This window comes from Carassius gibelio, chromosome A1 (assembly GCF_023724105.1).
Source record: "Carassius gibelio isolate Cgi1373 ecotype wild population from Czech Republic chromosome A1, carGib1.2-hapl.c, whole genome shotgun sequence".
Lineage (NCBI taxonomy): Eukaryota > Metazoa > Chordata > Actinopteri > Cypriniformes > Cyprinidae > Carassius > Carassius gibelio.
The window spans coordinates 8,365,515-8,387,334 of NC_068371.1; the positions used below are offsets into that span (position 1 = coordinate 8,365,515).

At 35.3% G+C, this 21,820-nt stretch overlaps 1 protein-coding gene across 7 annotated transcripts in view; it reads left to right on the forward strand.

The window, feature by feature from the left end:
• Window positions 1-21,820, forward strand: part of LOC127978590 (dystrophin-like) — a 110,639-nt gene that overhangs the window by 20,054 nt on the left and 68,765 nt on the right. For 6 of the 7 annotated variants that reach the window (XM_052583690.1, XM_052583398.1, XM_052583771.1 and 3 more), the window contains exons 9-22: window positions 49-183; window positions 2,563-2,754; window positions 6,120-6,301; window positions 6,413-6,563; window positions 6,640-6,759; window positions 8,705-8,806; window positions 9,059-9,166; window positions 9,734-9,913; window positions 10,139-10,311; window positions 11,659-11,782; window positions 12,088-12,175; window positions 12,534-12,775; window positions 17,305-17,485; window positions 18,112-18,257. In XM_052583690.1, the coding sequence (XP_052439650.1) occupies window positions 49-183; window positions 2,563-2,754; window positions 6,120-6,301; window positions 6,413-6,563; window positions 6,640-6,759; window positions 8,705-8,806; window positions 9,059-9,166; window positions 9,734-9,913; window positions 10,139-10,311; window positions 11,659-11,782; window positions 12,088-12,175; window positions 12,534-12,775; window positions 17,305-17,485; window positions 18,112-18,257 (2,124 nt within the window). The remainder of the gene's footprint in view (window positions 1-48; window positions 184-2,562; window positions 2,755-6,119; window positions 6,302-6,412; window positions 6,564-6,639; window positions 6,760-8,704; window positions 8,807-9,058; window positions 9,167-9,733; window positions 9,914-10,138; window positions 10,312-11,658; window positions 11,783-12,087; window positions 12,176-12,533; window positions 12,776-17,304; window positions 17,486-18,111; window positions 18,258-21,820) is intronic. The other variant, XM_052583562.1, reaches the window with a different exon arrangement.

Below are 21,820 nucleotides of genomic sequence, written 5' to 3' on the forward strand. Positions count from 1 at the left end.
TTTTGTTTTGCGTTGTACAGTCTTTCTTGTCTTCTGTACTTCTTTTAGATCACAGTCAGTGTGTCCCAGAGTCGTGTTCGCAGCCCGTCTCCCTCGTATCAGCCTCGATTCAAAAGCTATGCCTTCACTCAAGCTGCCTATGTCAAGACACCTGAACAGCAGAGGAAGTTCCTCACCACACAGGTTGGTTTTTGTTGACTGCTGGTTCTTCCACATCGTTGCCAGGAGTTGTAGTTTGTTTATATTGTACAACAACCTCTGAGTGATATCAGTGGTGTCACACTTCTCTTGCTAAAGCTTATTCCAATTTATTGATTGTATTGGCCTGGCATCTCTGGTTGACCAACTTCCTGTTTCAGTGATCGTTAGCTGATAGAACATTCTTACATTTTTACGTTTTGAATACATTGTTACATTTTCTGAAGAAATCGTGTGTGGTGCTGGTCAAAACAGTGTTCTTATTTTTTACCTAAAACTAACACCATTAAAACTACATTTTTGGTAATTTAAATAAAACAGATGAAAACTTAAACTAATTTATTTCTTTATTTATTTTTAGAAATGTAGCCTTGGCAACTGAATGAAATAAATCAGTTGAAAGACTAAAATTATTAAAACTGAAATAAAAATGAACTTAACTATACAGTTTAATTATATGTTATATAAAACATTTAATTAATTGTAATAATCCAGTGAGATTTTTGTTTGCACAAGGAGTCTGACAGCAGCCAGTGCTCCACACAGAGATCTGATCTCACCATCATCAGTCTGTCTGGAATTACATGAAGAAACAGAACAAACTGAGACAGACTCAATCCAGAAGAACTGTGGCAATGTCTCCAAGACACTTCAAGAAACCTTCCTGCAAAGCTACCTGAAAAACAATGCACAAGTGCATCTAGGAGAAAGCTTTTTTAACACAGTGTGGTCACACCTAATGTTGATTTAATTTAGTTAACTTAATAGAAGTTAATTAATAATATCTATTTATGGCAATTATTTTTGATGGCATTCTCACTTTACAGCATTTTTACACATGTGCCTAGAACTGCACAGTACTGTAGCTTTGCAGGTTTCTTGAGGCGTTTTGGAGACATTGCCACAGTTCTTCTGGATTGAGTCTGTCTCAGTTTGTTCTGTTTCTTCATGTTATTCCAGACAGACTGATGATGGTGAGATCAGATCTCTGCTGTCAGACTCCTTGTGCAAACAAAAATCTCACTGGATTATTACAATTAATGGTAAAAAATAATGTTTGGAAATGTAAACTGATATTTCCTACTGACACACTACAGCAAAACATAGAAATAACTGACTTAAAACCATTTTTTGTTGGTGAAAATACTAGTGGCCTAAGACTTGCACAGTACTGTATATAACCAGTCTTAAGTGTTAATTTATTTTTATTTTAACTGAATAAATGATCTTTCCTTTGATGTACAACGATTTGAAAATCTGGACTCTGAGGATGCAAAAAAATCCAAATTGTCCAAATGAATTCTTAGCAATGCATATTACTAATCAAAAATTAAGTTTTGAAATATTTACAGTAATATTTACAATATTTACAAAATATCTTAATGGAACATGATCTTTATTTAATATACTAATGATTTTTGGCATAAAAGAAAAATCGATATTTTTGATTCATGCAATGTTTTTTTGGCGATTGCTAAAAATACACCCCAGCGACTTTAGACTGGTTTTGTGGTCCAGGGTCACATGTACACACATATATAAACAAAAACGAATCAAAATTAATAAAGCACATAACAAATGTTTATCTTAAAAAGCTGTGTACTTACAATTTTGATTGTTCACTGTGTAAAAGGTTTGACAAATACACCGAATGTGAATAGTCATGGTTAGGAATTTGTTGAAATATGAGCAACACCACAAGCACCACTAATAAACCTAGTGTTAAATCATAACTCAACACCAAGAGGCCCCTCACAATCTTCAGATTCAATCTGAATCCACCCTGATATTATCAGTCAGCCAGTGCATTTCACTCAAACACATACGAGGACAGAGGGTATTTCCCAAAGCAGGAAAAGACAATTACAAGGCTAACTTTAAAGATCACCCAGCTTTTGATGATGAAACAGTCGATACTCCAGGGGCTTTAGTGACGCACCTGTGTGTACCCATGGTTAGCCAACCACTCCTGCCTCCTCATTGCCAATATGCTCTTTAGGCAGGTGTTAATTTGATATATATATATATATATATATATATATATATATATATATATAAAACTCTGGTAACACTTTATTTAAGGAACCAATTCTCATTATTAACTAGTTGCCTACTAACATTAATTCATATGACTTGCACATTGGCTGTTTATTAGTACTTATAAAGCACATATTAATGCCATGTACTGCATGACCTTATTTTAGATTTTAGGTTTATTGAGGAAAAAGTTGTAGTAAATAGCTAGTTAATACTAGTGAGAATTGGTCTCCAAACTAAATTGTGACCAAAATAGAATATTTGTGTTATTTTTTTAAATCCATACCATCATCTACTCCATGTTTCTCCCGTCTTGTCTGCCTGCAGTCTCCAGACAAGCCAGAGGAGCTGCGACCGTCCCCCAGTCCCCTGCCACAGGGGCTAAATGAGCTGGAAAGCTACCAGAGTGCCCTGGAGGAGGTCCTGACCTGGCTGCTCTCTGCAGAAGACAGCTTGCAAGCACAGCCACCCATCTCCTCTTTGGTCGAAGAAGTCAAAGAGCAGTTTCACACCCATGAGGTAATTTGTTTGTCAGTTTGTCTTCTGAAGCTTTTGAGGTGAAAGAAGATGAGTGTGAAAAAGAGAGAAAAACGTTACATTGGCACTTTTTTTTCTAAAGTAACACCAAAATCACATCATGTCTCAATTATGATGTCAGAGCTTATTATTAGGATCTTTCCACAAGAACTATTGCACAGCTGCCACGTAAAGGTACAAGTTCAGCGCAAACATCTGGAGGACTACACCCAAAAACAGTTTATGAATGTTCAAAGTCAATGATGTCATGTTCTATGTCTTTTTAGCCTCAGCAGACAATAAATATTGCCCCTAGAGGTGAAGATGATTCAGGAATCGCTATTAAAGCTAGCTGTATTTGTTGTGATTTCATTAGCTTTAGCTGTCATATGACAGCTATGGACTTCCACATAAGCTCAGTCTTTGCCCAACATTGAAGGCCTTGCAGAAAAATATAAGTTCAGACTGTCCGTTTACCGCTTCCATTGAGCAATTAGGGCTGTCAACTAGGGTTGCCGCGGTGAAGAAAATTCCCCACGGGTTAATCGACGTGTGATAGCTTAGAAATGCGTGCGCGTTATTCTTTCACTTTCGAATCAGCGGCAATTGGCAATTCCACGTCAATTGCTTAAATGGACAAAAAAACTCACTGATTTTAAATACGGATCTTTTATTAACATAACGAATAAAAATAGCAACATGTATAGGCTGAAAAAAATTTAAATCTGCAAACTGTGGCCCCAAACAAATAAGAACCGTGATCGTTTATTGTCTAGCCAATATTATAATGGTTTTTTAAACGAATAAGAAAATAAAATAGAATCAGAATCAGAATCAGAAAGAGCTTTATTGCCAAGTATGCTTACGCATACAAGGAATTTGTTTTAGTGACATAAGCTTCCAGTACACAGAGACAACAACACACAAACAACAAAAAAAAAAAAATTAAAAAAAAAAATTTACAAATTGGCAACTAAATAAGTGTATAAACAATTGTGCTATAAATGATAATGGAATAGGATTGAGTGAGATGCAGGAATGTTCTAGGATGGAGGGTTAACAAATAAATATAAGGATATTGCACGTTTATAAGCATAAGTAGGGCCTTATTAAATTGCACAAAGTTTCAATAAGATAAAACCATCTAAATAAGAAACAAATATAAAAGCAAAACTTCCAAAATGACCGTAGCCGACAAGTCAGCACCAAAAAAAAAAACAAAAAAATAAACTTTAAATTGGCATTTATTAACCGTGCTTGCAGAGTTTTTTTTTTTGGGGCTGCGGCTCAACTTCGGCTTCCTCCTCATTTTGTTCTCCCTCTTCTCTCACGTTGACGGCATTTTCCTACCGAAGATGACCGTTTCTTGGTCTCTTTTCACATTCGGTTCATGGTCATCCCGTTAACGCGGATCCAGGAATGTTGTCTCGCACATAAACTGCTGGCTTGCTTCTCGCAGAGCTTCATATTTCTCATCTATAATAGATATGATGATGGCTTTCAGGTTGGCTGTTAGTTGTTCATCCTCATCCGATGGGGACAATGTGTCGTCTTTATTGAGACGCAGCAGGGAGAATGACGCGATTATGCTGATCAGAGAAGTGACTGTCTCTTGGCACGCAGCATTGTAGCTGCGTTCAGTTTTTAATTATAGTGTATGCTTTCTTTTAAACTAATTTATTTATAATTGTTATTTTTACTTAATTCAAATAAATATGTAAGAAAAAAAACAAATACTTAAAAAAATAAAACGACGACGGGGGGGATGGTGTCACTGTGGGAAAGTGATGTAACCGGAAGGCAATCTGCATGATTCCAACACAGCAGATCTATCAACAAACACAAATGTGCAAAGCAATAATATGCTTTAAGAACCTCTTAACTTGTCTGCATCATGTTTCTTTGCTCTGGCATCTAACAAATAAATCTCTCTGTATGTCTGTTTTCCTCTTTTACACCTTCTTTCAATGAGTCGTTTCACTCATTATATCATGCCATTTTCTCAGTGATTTAATATCCCCAGATAACTTTTCAATTCACACCCACACTAGGCACATTTTGATCCTTTGACTCCCAGACCAACCATTCTAAAAGATGTTGGAATATGAAACTGAGAAAACACTCATAATTACCATCTGTCAGGAATGGAGAAATCGGATTTATTCAGAGACTGTAAACACTGGGGGCTTACGAAGATCTGGGTTAATAGTAACGGCCCACAACTTTTTGAATAATAAATCTTAGTCTTGAAACTTTCTAACAGCATCCTTCACCCTTTGGATTCAAAGTTAGTTTGAGGAAATGAATCACCTGTCTGAATTTAGAATGGTTCCTCTACGTTTCACACAAGTGTAAAACATCGGTATTATATTGGCCAGATGTCAGACACTGAATAAACATATATAGACGTGTCAGCTGAAGAGCATATCTGGGACATAACAGACTTAAATTGAACTTTATAGACAAAATCTGAAATGCATAGGTAGCTATCAGTTATTTTTAGAGCAACATGAAAAATGTATTTAGAAGAACACTGTAGTTTGGGCAAAATTAGTATTTATTTGCGTAATTAGGCAAAACTAATGTGTTGTTTAATTGTGACTTGGAATAATCATATTTTAGAGCTGTCAAATCGATTAATCACAATTAATTGCAACCAAAATATTGTTTACATAATATATGTTTGTGTACTGTATATATTTATATGCATAGATAAATACACATACATACAGTTCATATTTAAAAAGCTGAATTAAAGCTGACTTAAAGCTGAATTTTTAGAAGCCATTACTTAAAAAAAAAAACATTTCTTACTATCAATATTAAAAACAGAAACACTGATATCTTTTTTTAATGAATAGAATGTTAAAAAGAACAGCATTTATCTGAAAATGAATCATTTTGTATAAATTTTAAATTCTTTATTGTCACTTTCGTCAAATTACTGAATTCTTGCAGAATTTATTTTTTTCTTTCAAAAAGAAATATCTTACTGATATTTATCATATATTTGTCTGCTATTTTGAATAAATTTTTAAATATACTGTCTACACAACACTGTTCCAAAGTTTACCGTCATTGAGATTTTATATATAAAATATTAATAAAGATACATAACTTAATACAAATATTTTATATATTGAATTTTACAATGTGCATAGCAAAAATTGTGGCTTGGTTGCTTGCAAACTTCTTTAATTGTTGACAGTCTAACCTTTGCAAAGCTACTTTTTACTTTATTATTATTATTATCTTGCAATAAAATAATTATTAAATCTCCATATTTAATGTCCATCAAAGGCAATGGCAAATGTGTGCATTTAAATGTCTTACCATTGCACTGTATGTATATGTGTGTTTGTGTCCAGGGCTACATGGTGGAGTTAACGTCTCATCAGGGCAGTGTGGGCCGTGTTCTCAAAGCAGGAAGTGTGTTGTTGTCTGGAGGGCAGCTGACTGATGATGAAGAGAGGGAGGTGCGGGAACAGATGAATCTGCTCAACTCTCGCTGGGAACATCTGCGTGTGGCCAGTATGGAGAGACAGAGCAGGTGGTCACATGTTTGCATGATAAGCCTTTAGCCAGGAATAAACCTGTCAGTTACAGAAAGATCTTTGCTATTTACAACCTTCGTATAATTGATGTTTTGGGACATTTCAAGGCTTCATGAAGTTTTGATGGACCTGCAGCACCAGCAGCTGAGGCAGCTCTCTGATTGGCTGGACACAACCGAAACACGGATTAAAAGAATGGGAGCACAGCCTTTAGGGCCTGAACTTGATGACATAAAGCGTCAAATTGAAGAGCAAAAAGTATGTACTGTAATTTTTTGGTGTGTTTTTGATAAACAAAAAAAACAAACCAGTAAAGACATAATTTTCCCTATAGCTCTTACAGGAAGATCTGGAGCTGGAGCAAGTGCAAGTGAACTCTCTGACTCACATGGTGGTGGTAGTAGACGAGAACAGCGGTAATGGCGCCACCGCAGCCTTGGAGGAAAAACTGCAGGTAAATGTAATCATTGATTTGCCCAAGCAAGGACAGAGTTAGGATTAATATTCTTTAATAAATCTATCCCTGTCTGGTTCAGGCCCGGCGCCACAAGGGGGCAAAAGGGGGCAATGCCCCCTCAGATCTGACTTGTGCCCCATCTGTTTCAGTTTTGTATTCATGGTTAAAAATAAAATGTTCAACCTTTTGAGTTAAATAATAACTTAACCTTATCCCTATGGGATTTAGAATGTTCAGTGTTGTAACTCGTGACATTACTTACAGATTCAAACGTCTTTCGCGTTGGTTGGCACTGAGCCAGATACGACGTCATATATCACAACTATGCAGTGTTTTCAACCTCATAATGTTTATTTTAGATTCCAGACATTTAAATACACATAAGCACTGGTAAAACAACAGCCTACATTTGGAGTTTGTAAAATACACACTGATGTCTGTGGAAGCAAGTGCTAGTGTTGCGTTGGTTGGCGCTGAGCAAGATACGGACGAGCTCAGCGCTGTCATATCATAACTATGCAGTGTTTTCAACCTCATAAAGTTTATTTTAGATTTCAAACATTTAAAAAAGGGCTACACATAAGCACTGGTAAAACAACAGCCTACATTTGGAGTTTGTAAAATACACACTGATGTCTGTGGAAGCAAGTGCTAGTGTTGCGTTGGTTGGTGCTGAGCCAGATACGGACGAGCTCAGCGCTGTCATATCACAACTATGCAGTGTTTTCAACCTCATAAAGTTTATTTTAGATTTCAAACATTTAAAAAAGGGCTACACATAAGCACTGGTAAAACAATAGCCTACATTTGGAGTCTGTGAAAGCAGCAAAAACAATCTATTCAAATATAATTTGCCGACGTGTGTTTTTCATATCAGATAAACACAGTGGAAGTAACGTTAGGCTAACTATAAAGTTTACTCTATTGTTAAAAACAATTTTAAACGACCAAACACACTCACTTACTCATATTTGAGAATCGGAATATAGGATAGTTCATGACATGGTAAGTAAGTTTGTGAATATTTCAAATAAAAAAGGAAAAACAAAATGAAGGATAGCCTACATCTGTTATACAGTGTTATTATTGTGGCTGCGGTGTTTCACGTGACAAATATGACGCGTTGCCATGGAAACATTAAGGGGGGGGGGGCGTTCTAAAATAACTGTCGCCCTCTAAAAATCTTACTCTCGGGAGTCAGTTAGAATATTTTAAACTTAAGTGATTCAGTGCCAAATCAAGGAGACTGCAGCTCTTCTAAAAAGGTATAGGACATGATCTATCATCATTACACTGTTTAAAATTTGCTAGCCTCTGGTTACCTGCAGTTGCATATGGAGTGTTTTAGGGAGTGCTGTATTTAAAAATCTGTCGTTGCAAAGCGAGATCGCAGTGTGTATTAATCACTGATGGTGTAATAAAGTTAAGCCCCCTTAACAATTTCACATGCCCCCTCAGTAATTTCATCCTGGTCTGGTTGCAAAAGCTCTGGTGGATGACAGTGACTGGAGCTAAACCTTCAGAAGACACATAGTTCATATTTACGTCTCTGTAAAACCACATTTGAAAAAATTCAAGATGAGTTGCTCTCATGCACTGTATAATGTGATTATTAACAAGTAATAACAATTAGTTATCCAGTATGGTTTCGTTCACACAACAGGGCTTCTCTGAAATTACGGTTTTGCTGAAAATGTATGGGTTTGAGTTTGGTTATAGAATACGGTTGTCAGTCCCGTAATTAACCAAAAATGTGTGTGAATGCAGCTGCATTAATTACCATACTCAAAAGCAGGACTGAAAACCGTTTTCTGCTGTGTGAATGTGGCCTTAGTAACCGCAAAAACAGTTCTGAGGTCAGATGTTTGGACTTAATAACTGTGGTTTAATGTTTTTTTTACTTGAATCAGTTTTCCATAACACCCCCCATTTACTTACACAGAACCTTGGGGAACGATGGGCCGCGATCTGCAAATGGACAGAAGAGCGCTGGATCCTCCTTCAGAAGATCCTGCTGTGCTGGCAGCATTTCTCTGAGGAACAGGTACTGAATCCTTCCAGCCTGTGCTGCAAAAGCTTTTACAATGCATTTAGCAGCTCTCAAAATGCCTTTTGAATCCTGCCTGTTAAATGACTATAATGAGAGCATGTCTGGGGACACATAAAGGTTTTGAAGGCATCTTTTCTCAAGAGAGTCAGCGCGATAACATCACCAGTGCTCAAAAGAAACAGGAAAAGCAGCAGTGCAGAAACACATCTCACTATTTTCCTTTAATCCGCTGTGCTTGTTTTATAGCTGCTGTTTGATTCTTGGCTGACTCAGAAGGAGGAGTTAGTTCAGTCCATTCAAAGCAGCGGCACAACTGACCCAAATGAAGTAGCTGCCAACCTCAGGAAGCTCGCTGTAAGTGGCACACATAATCCAAACTCACTGATGCATTAAAGTCAACCCTACTTTGCATGATTAACAATCAAGTCCTGATGGATACAATCTAGGGTTTAGATTTTTTTTTCTTGTTGAATATGCTGCATGACATGTAAAATTTTCACAAGTTAAATGGGTTTCAAATGCCATTTTATTTTGAAATCCTTTGTAATGGGTTTGAAATCAGGCCTTTTTTTACTAATGCAACAATTGAAGTTAGATGTTATATAGTAAAGTTTTGCAAGGTTTTCAATACTGAAAATGTAAATTCTGTCATCATTTACTCCCCCTCATATCGTTCCAAACTTGTATGACTTTCTTTTTTTAGTGGAACACAAAAGAAGATATTTTGGTAACCAAATGGTTTCATGTCCCATTTACTTCCGTAGTATGGACCAAAAACTTTCTGGTTACCAATATTCTTCAAAATAAAGAGAAGAATGAAATGCATACATATTTTGAATGATATGAGAGGGAGTAAATGATGACAGAATTCAATTTTTAGAATGAATTTTACAGAACTGTCGGCTGATTTTTGTTCCTCAGATATTAAAAGCAGACCTGGAGTTGAAAAGGCAAACCATGGACAAGCTTTGCTCCCTCGTTCAAGATTTGCTGACCAACATTAAGAACAAAGAGGCTGCTGGGAAACTGGAGGCTAAGCTGGAGAGGTTGGCTCAGCGCTGGGACAAATTGGTACAGTCGCTTCATCTCACCAGCACCAAGGTGGTTATGCTAATGCAATTCCATTTACTGTGTCTCATCTTTTCCGCAATACTGTTCCGTCTATTTCTATTTCTCTCAAAATTTGATATGGCTTCCTACATGGCCGTGCCATCACTCAGAATAAATAAAGCACTCTCACAGTATCTCACTCTCTGTCTTCATATGCACACAAGAATCAGACTTTTATACATTTACACTTGCCTGTCTAACTTTTGTGCCTTTTAGTTTTCAACTATTGTCACCACATCCCAGTCGGAGCTCACGCATACAACCATGGCAACTGTCACCAAGGTGACCACGAACCAGAAAAAGATGGTGAAGCATACTAAGGAGGGTATGTCTACCCCTCCACCTCAGAAGAAGCGACAGATTGTTGCTGATTCAGAACTGCGGAAAAGGTGAGCTTACGTACCTCGTTTTTTTTTTCTCAGAGGTCACTAAATGTAGTAGACCCATTTATGACAACAAAACTTTTTTTTTTTTTTTAAGTGCTTAGTTTTTTTTATTATTAAATCACATTGAAAGTTCAATATGTTTTATCTAGAATAACACAATTTCAAGATTGTTGAAATAGATTGTAAAACTGATTGTTAGAAAATAACATGGTAATCAGTTTTGTGATGTTTATGCTTTAAAAGACAACATTAAAGTATCTTTTTTTTCACCGTGTGGATGTATTTCCAACTAAAACATAAAGTTGTGAGGGAATATATTGAAGGGCATGTCTATTTTTTGTTTTTAGATAAATAAAATAAAATAAAATTTATTAACATCACAGCCATGAAGATGATTTGCTACCTTTTATCTGCAGGTAATAATTAGGGGATATTAGGCAAAGAGACATTCTTATTCTATTAAGTATTTAAGTGGACATAATGAGTACATCATCAATTAGCATTTTTTTCTCTGCAAAAATTGAATGTATATACATATGCTTAAAGTAAAATTTGTCAAATTTTAGAAGCACAATAGCTAGTATATATATATATATATATATATATATATATATATATATATATATATATATATATATATATATATATAACATTTTAAAGAATCACATTTCCTAACAATAAATATTATTTACCCATCTATCCGTCCATTTTCCAAACCACTTGTCCTCCGTTGTGGAATAAACATATAGACATTTTGAAATTTTAAATTGATGCAATACATTAAGTAATAATTTTATAGGACTAGATTTAAGGGGTTTAATAATAGCTAAAATAGTCAAACTTTCAAACAGATCTTACTGCATGTTTATTGACATAAATAGTGTTTTTAAAGCATTATTTGCACAATGCAATCTATTGAGTATGACCATTTTGTAATATGAATAAGGCATGCCTAATTCTTGAAAACAAATGGTCACCACTTTTTCATGTTCATTTATCTACAAAAAATGATGAAGCAAGGTTCTCTGAAAACAAGCCTTGTTTTTTTTTTATTCATTACTTCTCAAGGGAATTTAGGTTTTGCTAAGCTTTTTACAAATTTTTACAAAAAAATGGGACTGAGATACTGATCAGGAATGTGATGTTTTTTTCTGTTTTAGATAAACTCTTTTACTTTTTGACTGCATGAGTTAAACTGCACTTTTGAGTTTAGAAATGATAGTGATACACAAAGCCTGCAGCGAGGGGAAAATGCTAATCAATGCCTAAGTCCTAACAATATTCAAATTACTAACAAACAAACAAGAATAACTAATTTGTTTTGCTGTTTCCTCATCAATTTCCCTGCAGATTTGATGTGGACTTCACTGAAATTCACAGTTTTATGACCCGGTCAGAGGCTGTTTTGCAGAATCCGGAGTTCTCAATCTCCCGTAAGGAGGGCAGTGTGGCAGAACTCTACGAGAAAGTGCTGGTAGGGCCACATTAGCATGTTCTGCAGTGATTCACCTGTTTCATTCAACAACTGAATGTGAACTGAAAATATATCAGACTGCAAAGTGTATTATATTACATTAGAAAGTAGAAATATAATGTTTTATTTACACAGTACTTCTAATAGATCTTATATATTAGAAATATAGTATATTTAAATTATGTAAAGTGTAATAGTTATATATTAAAGTGTATGTAATCAATAAAACACGTAATGCAGTACCTATAAAAATGTTTCATTGGTGTTTACTATATGATTATTTATTTATTTTTACTGTATTTAAGGCGATTGACAGGGAAAAATCGGAAAAGTTCAGGAAGTTACAAGAAGCCACTCGTTCAGCCCAGGCTTTGGTGGATCAACTCACTAGCGGTGAATAAATTTGAAGTGATTATTTTCATATGCATGTTAATTTCAGTTCAAATGTCTTGTTAACACCCCTTGATTTCTAATCAGTCTTGCATAATTCAAAACTCGCTCTTGTTGTTTTGTAAATGAAAACACACAAATACCCCCATCGTATTTGGAACATAATAATCAGCTTTTTGCTGCTAATAAGTAATAAAGTCCTGCATAATGTCAGCTTTATTAATAATGGATAGAGATGTGCATCGCTGGGACGTTTCCCAGCTATTTTGAAAGTCTAAAGCCTTTGCCAGCTTAATTGCCTCAGCAAATGCTGTTTCAATATGCATGAGTCTCATTTGTCCTAATGGATCTTTCTCTAAAGATGGTCAGAATTCCGAGGACATCCAGCAAGCAGCTCAGCAGTTACGTGCTCGATGGGTCGACTTCTGCGCTCTTCTGGCCGAAAGGCTGGCGTGGTTGGCCTACCAGACCAAAGTCCTGGCCTTCTACAGTCTCTTCCAGCAACTTGAGCAAGCTGTGGCGGCTGCCGAGAACTGGCTCAAGGTGCAGTCGCCGCCCGCATGTGAGCCGGAGCCTCTGAGGATTCAGCTGGAGCGTTGCAGGGTAACCACCAGTGTCTGTCCTCATGCATGGGGTCTTGTTCTTTTGTAGATTTGTGTTTCAGTGTGTGTCTGTTCTGTGTCCAAAAACAGGGCAAAGTCTGTCTTTTCCTGTGTCTGGCCAGGTAATGACGTCCTTTACCCACTGCATGTGCTCATCTGAACTCAGGCAAAAAACAATGATGCATAGGAGTCATTCATGCAGGACATTTTATCATGTCCGACAAGACAAATAACCTTATTTTTTTTTCTTGATCTTTTGAGATAAAAGAGCTTGATTTACTTGGAAACCATACTGTAACTTTCAGAACTTCCTCCACAATTCTGTCTGTATGTCCTTCCAAAGGTTCCCAAAATTAGAAATGAACAACTGGTTATTTTTTTTATTTTTTTTAACAAGGTCCCTGAAGTTTAGATTGGTATTAGAAAAATAACATAAAAAAAATAATAACAATAGTAAAACAAATGTATGTTATGACCCCCATTTAAAGGATGGTTCACCCAAAAATAAAAATGTTGAACAAGGAACTTTTCAAATTTACTTCTCAGATATGGAGATATTTAACATTATATCACTTGCTCACCAATGAATCCTCTGTAGTGAATGGGTGCCGTCAGAATGAGAGACCACACGGCTGGAAAAACATCACAATAATTCACAAGTAATCCACACAACTCCATCTTGTGAGTTTAAAAAGCGTTGCATGTTTGTAGGAAACAAATCTATCATTAACTCTTTGTAACTTTAGACTGTCACTTTTGGGCAAAATACATAGTCCATAATCCATAATAATGCTTCCTCCAGTCAAAAAGTGCATCTCCCGTTGTCCTGTTTTGGACTTTTTTCACTTGTAACCTGTGCTTGATCTGTGCATATCTCTCTTCTGATTCAGACAAGGTGTCTTTTTGGTAGAGGCAGTATTATTAATGTAGAGCATCGGGTTTGTTAATAACACAGTAATAATGTTTTTTTTTTCCTTTTCTTACAAACACATAGCTTTTCACTTCAGAAGACATTAACTGACATTAACTTAACTGGTTTGGAGTTGTGTGGATTACTTGTGGATTATTGTGATGTTTTAATCAGCTCTTTGGACTCTCATTCTGACGGCACCCATTCACTGCAGAGGATCCATTGGTGAGCAAGTGATAAAAAGCTAGATTTCTCCAATTAGTTTTTTAATAATGTATTTTTTTTTAGTGATATATTTTCTAATACAGTTGTCTACGTTTTGACAGGTCTATAAAACATTATTCAATAATTCCATCTTTCATGTCAAAAGATCAAGGAAAATCAATTTCTCATTAAATGACCGCTTTAACGGGGACTCTGGCTGCCCTGGCTGGTGAATTTTAACTGCAGTTCGTTTTTATGTAATTTAGCTATGATGTCGGTACTTATACTGGATGATTTAATTGAAAAAGGAGCGCATTTCCACTGTCTGATGGATGTGGAATATGTTCAGTGGGGTAGACGTGGCCTGTTAGATTAATGAATATGATTTGACAGGCAGAGAGACAAGTTGTGTGATTAAAAAAGTTTGGAGTGATCAAGGCTCGGCAGGTTTAAAGTCTCTCTTTGTTCATCTGTTCTTACCTCTTTCATCCTTGAGTATATCTGTACCTGACAGCTTCCTATACGAGTCTTTCTTGCGTCTGTCTCTTTACCAGATCCCTGTTTCTGTAATATGTCTTTCAGAAGAGACATGTCTCCCTAAAGACCTTGAGTCTCTGTGATAATTTCATCATTTGATGTGATTAACCCATTCCTTATCTTACTGTGCCCCAGGTTTACTCATCTGATATTTCACGCACACACACACACATATATAAAGACTTTAATCCTCCATATGCATACAGCATAAACATTTTAATGAATTAGTTATGAATTTGTAAAAAAATAAAACATCAAATCAATGTATATCAATATTTGCAGAGAAAAGAGTAATTATAATTTGGGCTGGGAAAGTAATTATTGCATTAATTGATTAATGCGGACAATTATTTTTATAGCGTGTTAACGCAGTTTTTTATTGTTATGAAAGTCCGTTGCTAACTGGCTCTGAATATAAATGTCCACTGTTATTTTTAACAGAAAAGAATGCAACAAGCTCATAATCATGACTTTATAAGTTGGAAATAGGATGTTTTCAGTAGCATTTGAAGACAGTAGGGAAGCGCTCTCGCTTAACATAGTGGAGTGAATCGTTTTGTTAACTTTGTGGTTATTATTTTGAGCCGTATGGGATGTGGTAACTTTGCCACTCAGAAATATCCACGTATCAGAAAATCTGCACTCCGGCGCGTTTACCGCTCACGCTCACTGATCTACAGTACAGACCAAAAGTTTGGACACACCTTCTCATTCAAAGAGTTGTCTTTATTTTCATGACTATGAAAATTGTAGATTCACACTGAAGGCATCAAGGGCTATTTGACCAAGAAGGAGAGTGATGGGGTGCTGCGCCAGATGACCTGGCCTCTACAGTCACCGGACCTGAACCCAATCCAGATGGTTTAGGGTGAGCTGGACCGCAGACAGAAGGCAAAAGGGCTAACAAGTGCTAAGCATCTCTCGGGGAACTCCTTCAAGACTGTTGGAAGACCATTTCAGGGGACTACCTCTTGAAGCTCATCAAGAGAATGCCAAGAGTGTGCAAAGCAGGAATCAAAGCAAAAGGTGGCTACTTTGAAGAACCTACAATATTACATATTTTCAGTTGTTTCACACTTTTTTGTTATGTATATAATTCCATATATAATTCCATGTGTTAATTCATAGTTTTGATGCCTTCAGTGTGAATCTACAATTTTCACAGTCATGCAAATAAAGAAAACTCTTTGAATGAGAAGGTGTGTCCAAACTTTTGGTCTGTACTGTATGTATAACTGAACCACGCTCTTGCCCACCTCTTCCAACCTAGCCAGGATGCTAAACGGAACGATCACACTAGTCAAACAAACCAGGCTTTGGGGATCAACACGCTCCGGCAAGGTTAAGATTGCCTAATGTGAGTACACCCTAACTATTCGCCCGCATCCCGCACACACGAGTCTCTACCTGCCCATCAAGTTTTGTCCTGCAATGCACTCTACTGCGATGGGTTCCGCGATCGTGCAGGTCTCTAATAGGATGGTGACTGTTATAATGTTATGATCGAGGCTCTTGACTCTGAGCGTAACTTGTTTTTATATAACAAACTATAAAATATTTTCTATAAAAATATTAATGTCCTGGCAGTGACAAATGGCTTGTTTTATATTTAATTTAATTACATCAATGTTATAATTTGTGTTATAAGTTTAGACTACCATAAATATTTTAATAACTGCTACTATGTAAAAGGAACACTGCTGTAAAAAAAATCACCTTATTTGTTTAAAGTGTTTGCAAACCAAATGTTATTATACTTTTGTTCATATAGCAGTAGGCCCACTTTTAAATGAAAAAAAGTGCACAATACACTACTTTTGAATGCGTTATTAGTTTTGTGCATAACATTGCGATTAATCGATTGAAAAAAAAAAAATGTAATCATTGCCCAGCACTAATTATAATATAATATAATACAATACATACATATATTGTCATGTGTATGTTCCATGTTTTGAGTTCTTGTATGTCCTTATTTGGTCCTTCCTGTTCCTTAGTTAGGTTGTTCCTTGATTTGATTCCAGGTGTTCCTCGTTCCTCCCCATATCTAGTCATGACTTTAAATAGTGTTCTCTGTTTTTAGTTCTATGTCTGGTATTGTTTAAGTCATCCCCATGTGCTACATGTGATTCCCTACTATATGTCGATTAAACTAATTGGATCTGAACTCCTAGTCTCCTTATTCCTTGCTTCATGTTCCTGCGCTGTAGCAGCCCCGTGACATATATATATATATATATATATATATATATATATATATATATATATATATGTGTGTGTGTGTGTGTGTGTGTGTGTGTGTGTGTGTCTATGTGCAGATATATATTTTCTGCGGATATAAATGTGGATATATACAGTACAGCAATCAAAAAAGTTTTGTTATTTTGTTCACATAACTGAGAATTTCAAATGGCAGCAGACAGTAATAATGTTATCTGTATAAGTTACAACGTTACTATTTTTATTGGATCAATAAAAATAAATTTTTATTACAGCTATTTTATTGGCAATTGGGATTTATATACAGCATATCATAAATAAGCTCTATATAGCTCTTTATTAAAGGACAGAAGGTGCAATGAAAGAGTTTTGGAAAATAAACTCAAAGCTAAAGATGGGATTTTATGAAGTTTTTATTGAATTTGGGAAGTCTGTAAAAACATTTGCCTCACAACAAAACAATTTTTGTTGTAGGTAAATCAGTATAGACATTTTGAAGGTTTGAAGTTAGGTTATAAGTGCTTAATATTCAAGTTTATTCCCACTCCAGGTGACAAGGTGGACAGCCAAAGGATGAGGCCATGTTCCTGGCAGTATTTGTGCTATTATGTGACTTAGCTTGAAACATTACAAGACCAATTCTTTATTACCTTTCACAGGATGAGATTGCCCGCCTCTCCGTTCTCCAACCACAAGTGGACAAGCTGCATGAGCAACTTCAGGAGCTGCAGCAGAAAGAAGAGACGCCCGTTCTCTTTGATGCTGACATCTCTGCCTTCCAAGAGCACTACCAGCATGTCCTCGAGGACCTGAGGGCCAGGGAAAGACAGCTTGTCCTGGGTGAGGGATGTCTAGCGCTATGCTATTTGGGTTAACTTTGAGTGGATCACACACATACTGTACAGTGACAGCGCTTGGACATAGGATTCAGACTTCAGTGTGGTCTAGTTTGATCACGGTAGCCTCTGAGCTGGCAGCATTCTCATAAATCTTTCAAATCAACGAGCATCTCTCTCCCATTACGCTGCGCAAGTGTCTGAAACTTTCATGGCCTTGTTCTAGTTTTTAAGTACTCTTTGCCTGAAAGGAAATTTTGGTCTAATGAGTTTCCAAACAATCTTAAAACCTAATCTGCACAAAAATACCAATGTGTATGCACCATATTGTCATTTTTTCTATCCTGTTTGTGTTGGAAAATCATCAGAATTATGTGACTGAAAATGGAGCTGACAGTAATTCACTATGAATAGTAGCTGAAACATTATTTAATACTTATAAATTGTGATTAATGATGAATTAATCAATAATTGTAATTAAAAAGTGGAGTATTTGTGAAAAACAAACAGGGAGTGGGGCATTTGTTGAGCTTTGTGAATGATGGAGTTCTGTGGAAAGCTGCAGGACTGCTTGCAGATGTTGTGCAGGAGATTGTGTGTTCAGACATCTTTTCTTTTCTCTCCTGATAGTCCAGTCTAGTCTTCCACCAGCACGTTATAAGGATGTGATGGCAGCGCTGCTGGCCTGGCTGCAGCAGTGTGAGAATAAACTCGCCATCCCCTCCACAGCAGTGACTGAGTACCCTGTCATGGAGCAGAGGCTCAAAGACGTCAAGGTATGGGACTTTAAAGAGAATATATGTAGAATTCAGAAACCCTTATTAGCAAAACCCTTAAGTAAACTGCAGCCAGCAACTTATTGCTTGTGCTCGCACAACATACAAGAGACTGGACGCATTTCATGGCCCTCATATACTCACGGAAAAGTTATTTTTTGTTATTTGCTGAGACGTAAAAAGAAATTGGAAATACCTTTGCAGAAATACTGTTAACAAACAGCCAGACACTGTCCACATTTAGTTTAATATGTAAATATGTGCTGCACACTCTCCTAGGACAACCTAGGAATATGAGGGAAGGTCTAATTTTTTAAGTTTTTATACAAGCTGTTCACACCTTGGCAACAAAAAAAGGAACATGAAAATTCTTATATGCAGCCCCTTTAACATATTGACCAAAAACCTTCAAAATTATTTTAAAAGCTTTATATAGTTCTATATAGTGGTACAAATTGTCACCTTGGAATTATAGGGTTCTGTCTGCATTCTGAGGAGTTTTGAGATATTGAGCTTTAACGTATATGCATTCCTTATTCGCTTGTTAAGTCTGACGTCATGTAGCAGCGTTTCCTTGTCCAAACGCTCTATTAGTTACCACGAGAAAACAACAAAAGGTGCTAATATAAACTCACAATGTGATATAATACTAGCGAAAAAGTTATTATCTTAACCTTTAACTCCATACCGAAGTCCCAGATAGCCAGACAATGAAAATGTAAATTAAAAAAAATATATATAAAACTTATTTGTGTTTGGGACACTGTGAGCATGGAGACTGTAGTGTACACCGTAACTTTGAAAGCGTTTAGCTTAAATGATTAATATGAATAAACAGTGCTCATAAACGGCTGCTGAGGTCGTATTCTAAACTGAAGCGGGTTGAGCCTTGGACGTCATCACTTAACAACCGAATAGTGATATGGAGAACAAGTCTCTCTCATACATCACTCCCAAAATTTTTGCAACCTAAATAAAACATCACATAATGTGAATAAGTTGTCACACTCAATTTTGACAAAAATGGCAGATAGAACCTTACAATTCCAAGGTGATGTGTGTGTATATATATATATATATATATATATATATATATATATATATATATATATATATATATATATATATATATATATATATATTAGTGCTGTCAATCGATTAAAAAAAATTAACTAATTAATCGCACAATTTTTTAAAATTAATCGTGATTAATCGCGATTAATCGCAATTAAAAGACTGAAACTTTTTGGATATGTAAATGTAAAATGTAAATAATTAATGTAAACTCAAGACAAAGAAACTATTTAAATTCAAAATATGAGTGTTTATTGGAATTTTTGTTTAACTTGTAACACAGATTTTCTCATGTAAACAACATACCTGCAATAAACCATCAATATCCTCCAAATTAACTGTTGGCTTGAAAGCCATATTTATTACAGAAATAAAAACACAGGCATGTAAGTACCATTTGAATTTCAAAACAATCAATGCCAATAAAAAACAAAAATGATTTCCATGTTGAATTCTAAGTGGACTGCAAAAAAATTCCCAAGTATAGTCATTGCCAGTGCTTATAGAGGTTTTGGAGGTAGAGGTTTTAATGTTTTACCTGCCCTGCCGATTTTCAGAGCGCCCTTCACAATGCAAGCTTCCTAATTCATCCCACCCAGAGCAGAAACTCCATTACCCATTCACCCTTAAGTTATACAAGTGAATAGCGCATGTGTCGCTTTTCCCACTGTTAAGTGTCAACAACTCAACGTGGCCGGAGAAGGTGTGTGAAACTCGTTGTGAGTTATACTAAAGCAAAATCTTGAGTATTTATTGTCTGATAAACATTAAAAACTGTCTGCGGAGGTTGAGTCGTCCTGCAGCTCCCGCTGGCTGTTCATTGGCTGCAGCATCTTTTTTCTAAGTTCTAAAAAAATACCGTAGACGGCAAGGCACAAATTTAGATATTCATTTATCTAATTAATCTATAGCCTATGCACAAAGACAATATGATCTTTTTGTCCCCTTTTTGTTTTAAAGCTTGATGAAGAGAGCGCAAGTTGCTGCAGCTGAGGAGGACAGTGATGCACGCGTACAGGAGTGATTGACAGTTCGGGGCACTGTGTACAAAAAATACTCCGCTACACAATTATTTCGTTATTTTCGTTTAAGCTTATTAACGTTAGCGTTACAGAAAGGTCTGATTTACGCACTGTTACAGTCTTTGTTTTTTTTTTTTTAAACAATGACATTTGAGTTCATGATTTTAATGTTGCTGTTTCTTGTGGCAGACTAAATGAAGAGTAATGTTTCTTGTGGCAGACTGAAGAGTAATCCGGCAGAGTTTTATACTGAAACTTTCCGTCTAAAAGTGCTTCCTTGGTCTTATCCATATTTCTTTGCACGTTGAACACACATAGGCCACAACTGGAAATAAAAAAAAAAACTGCAACCGCGTTAATTGCGTTATTTTTTTTTTAACGCGTTAAATATTTCAAATTAATCGAATGCGTTAACGCGCTAATTTTGACAGCACTAATATGTGTATATATATATATATATATATATATATATATATATATATATATATATATATATATATATATATATATATATATATAAATATATATATAATATATATATATATATATATATATATATATATAAATATATATATATATATATATATATATATATATATATATATATATATATATATATAAATATATATATAAATATATATATGCAATTTTACATAATTTCAAACAGATTTCCTTTTTTAAAGAGAAATAATACTTTTATTTAGCAGGTAATGCGTCATATCAAATAAATGCTGCTATTTTGAACTTTCTATTAATTAAACGACCTTGGGGGAAATGTATCAACTTTTTCAGATATTAAGCAGCACAACTGTTTTCAACATTGATAATAAGAAATCAGCAATATTGGCATAATTTCAAGGATCGTGTGACACTGAAGACTGGAATGGTGGCTTGTAAAAATCAGCTTTGCCACGGAAGGAATAAATTACAATTACACAAAATATTTCACAATATTACTGTTTTTATTGTATTCCTGATCAAATAAATGCATATTTGTTGATCATAATAAAAAATGTAAAAATATTAGCGACCCCAAATATTTAAATATTAGTGTTCACATCTACACATTTGTATTTTTTTTTTTTTGAGTAAAATTTGCTGAATTGTGCTAAATTCATTGAAACAAATTGATTTATTGTCAAATATGTTTACATTAATGGTGAATGTGTTAAATAGGGCTGAATCTTAAATAGCATTATTAAATAGTGTAAGACTTCAATTGTGATTCTGCACATTAAACTGGGAAAGTAGAAAGTATTTTAAAATTCAAACAATTGTACACTCAATCATTAACTGTAGGATTGAAATCAATAAAATTCATTAGAAATCAATGTTGCTTTAGTTTTTAACAGATTGATTTGATTTGGTAATTAAGTAAAATATCTCACTTGATTGGTTATTTATTATTAATATCCAACAAGTTTACCAAAAGACCAGATTTACTGTAGTAGATAATGAGGAACATTT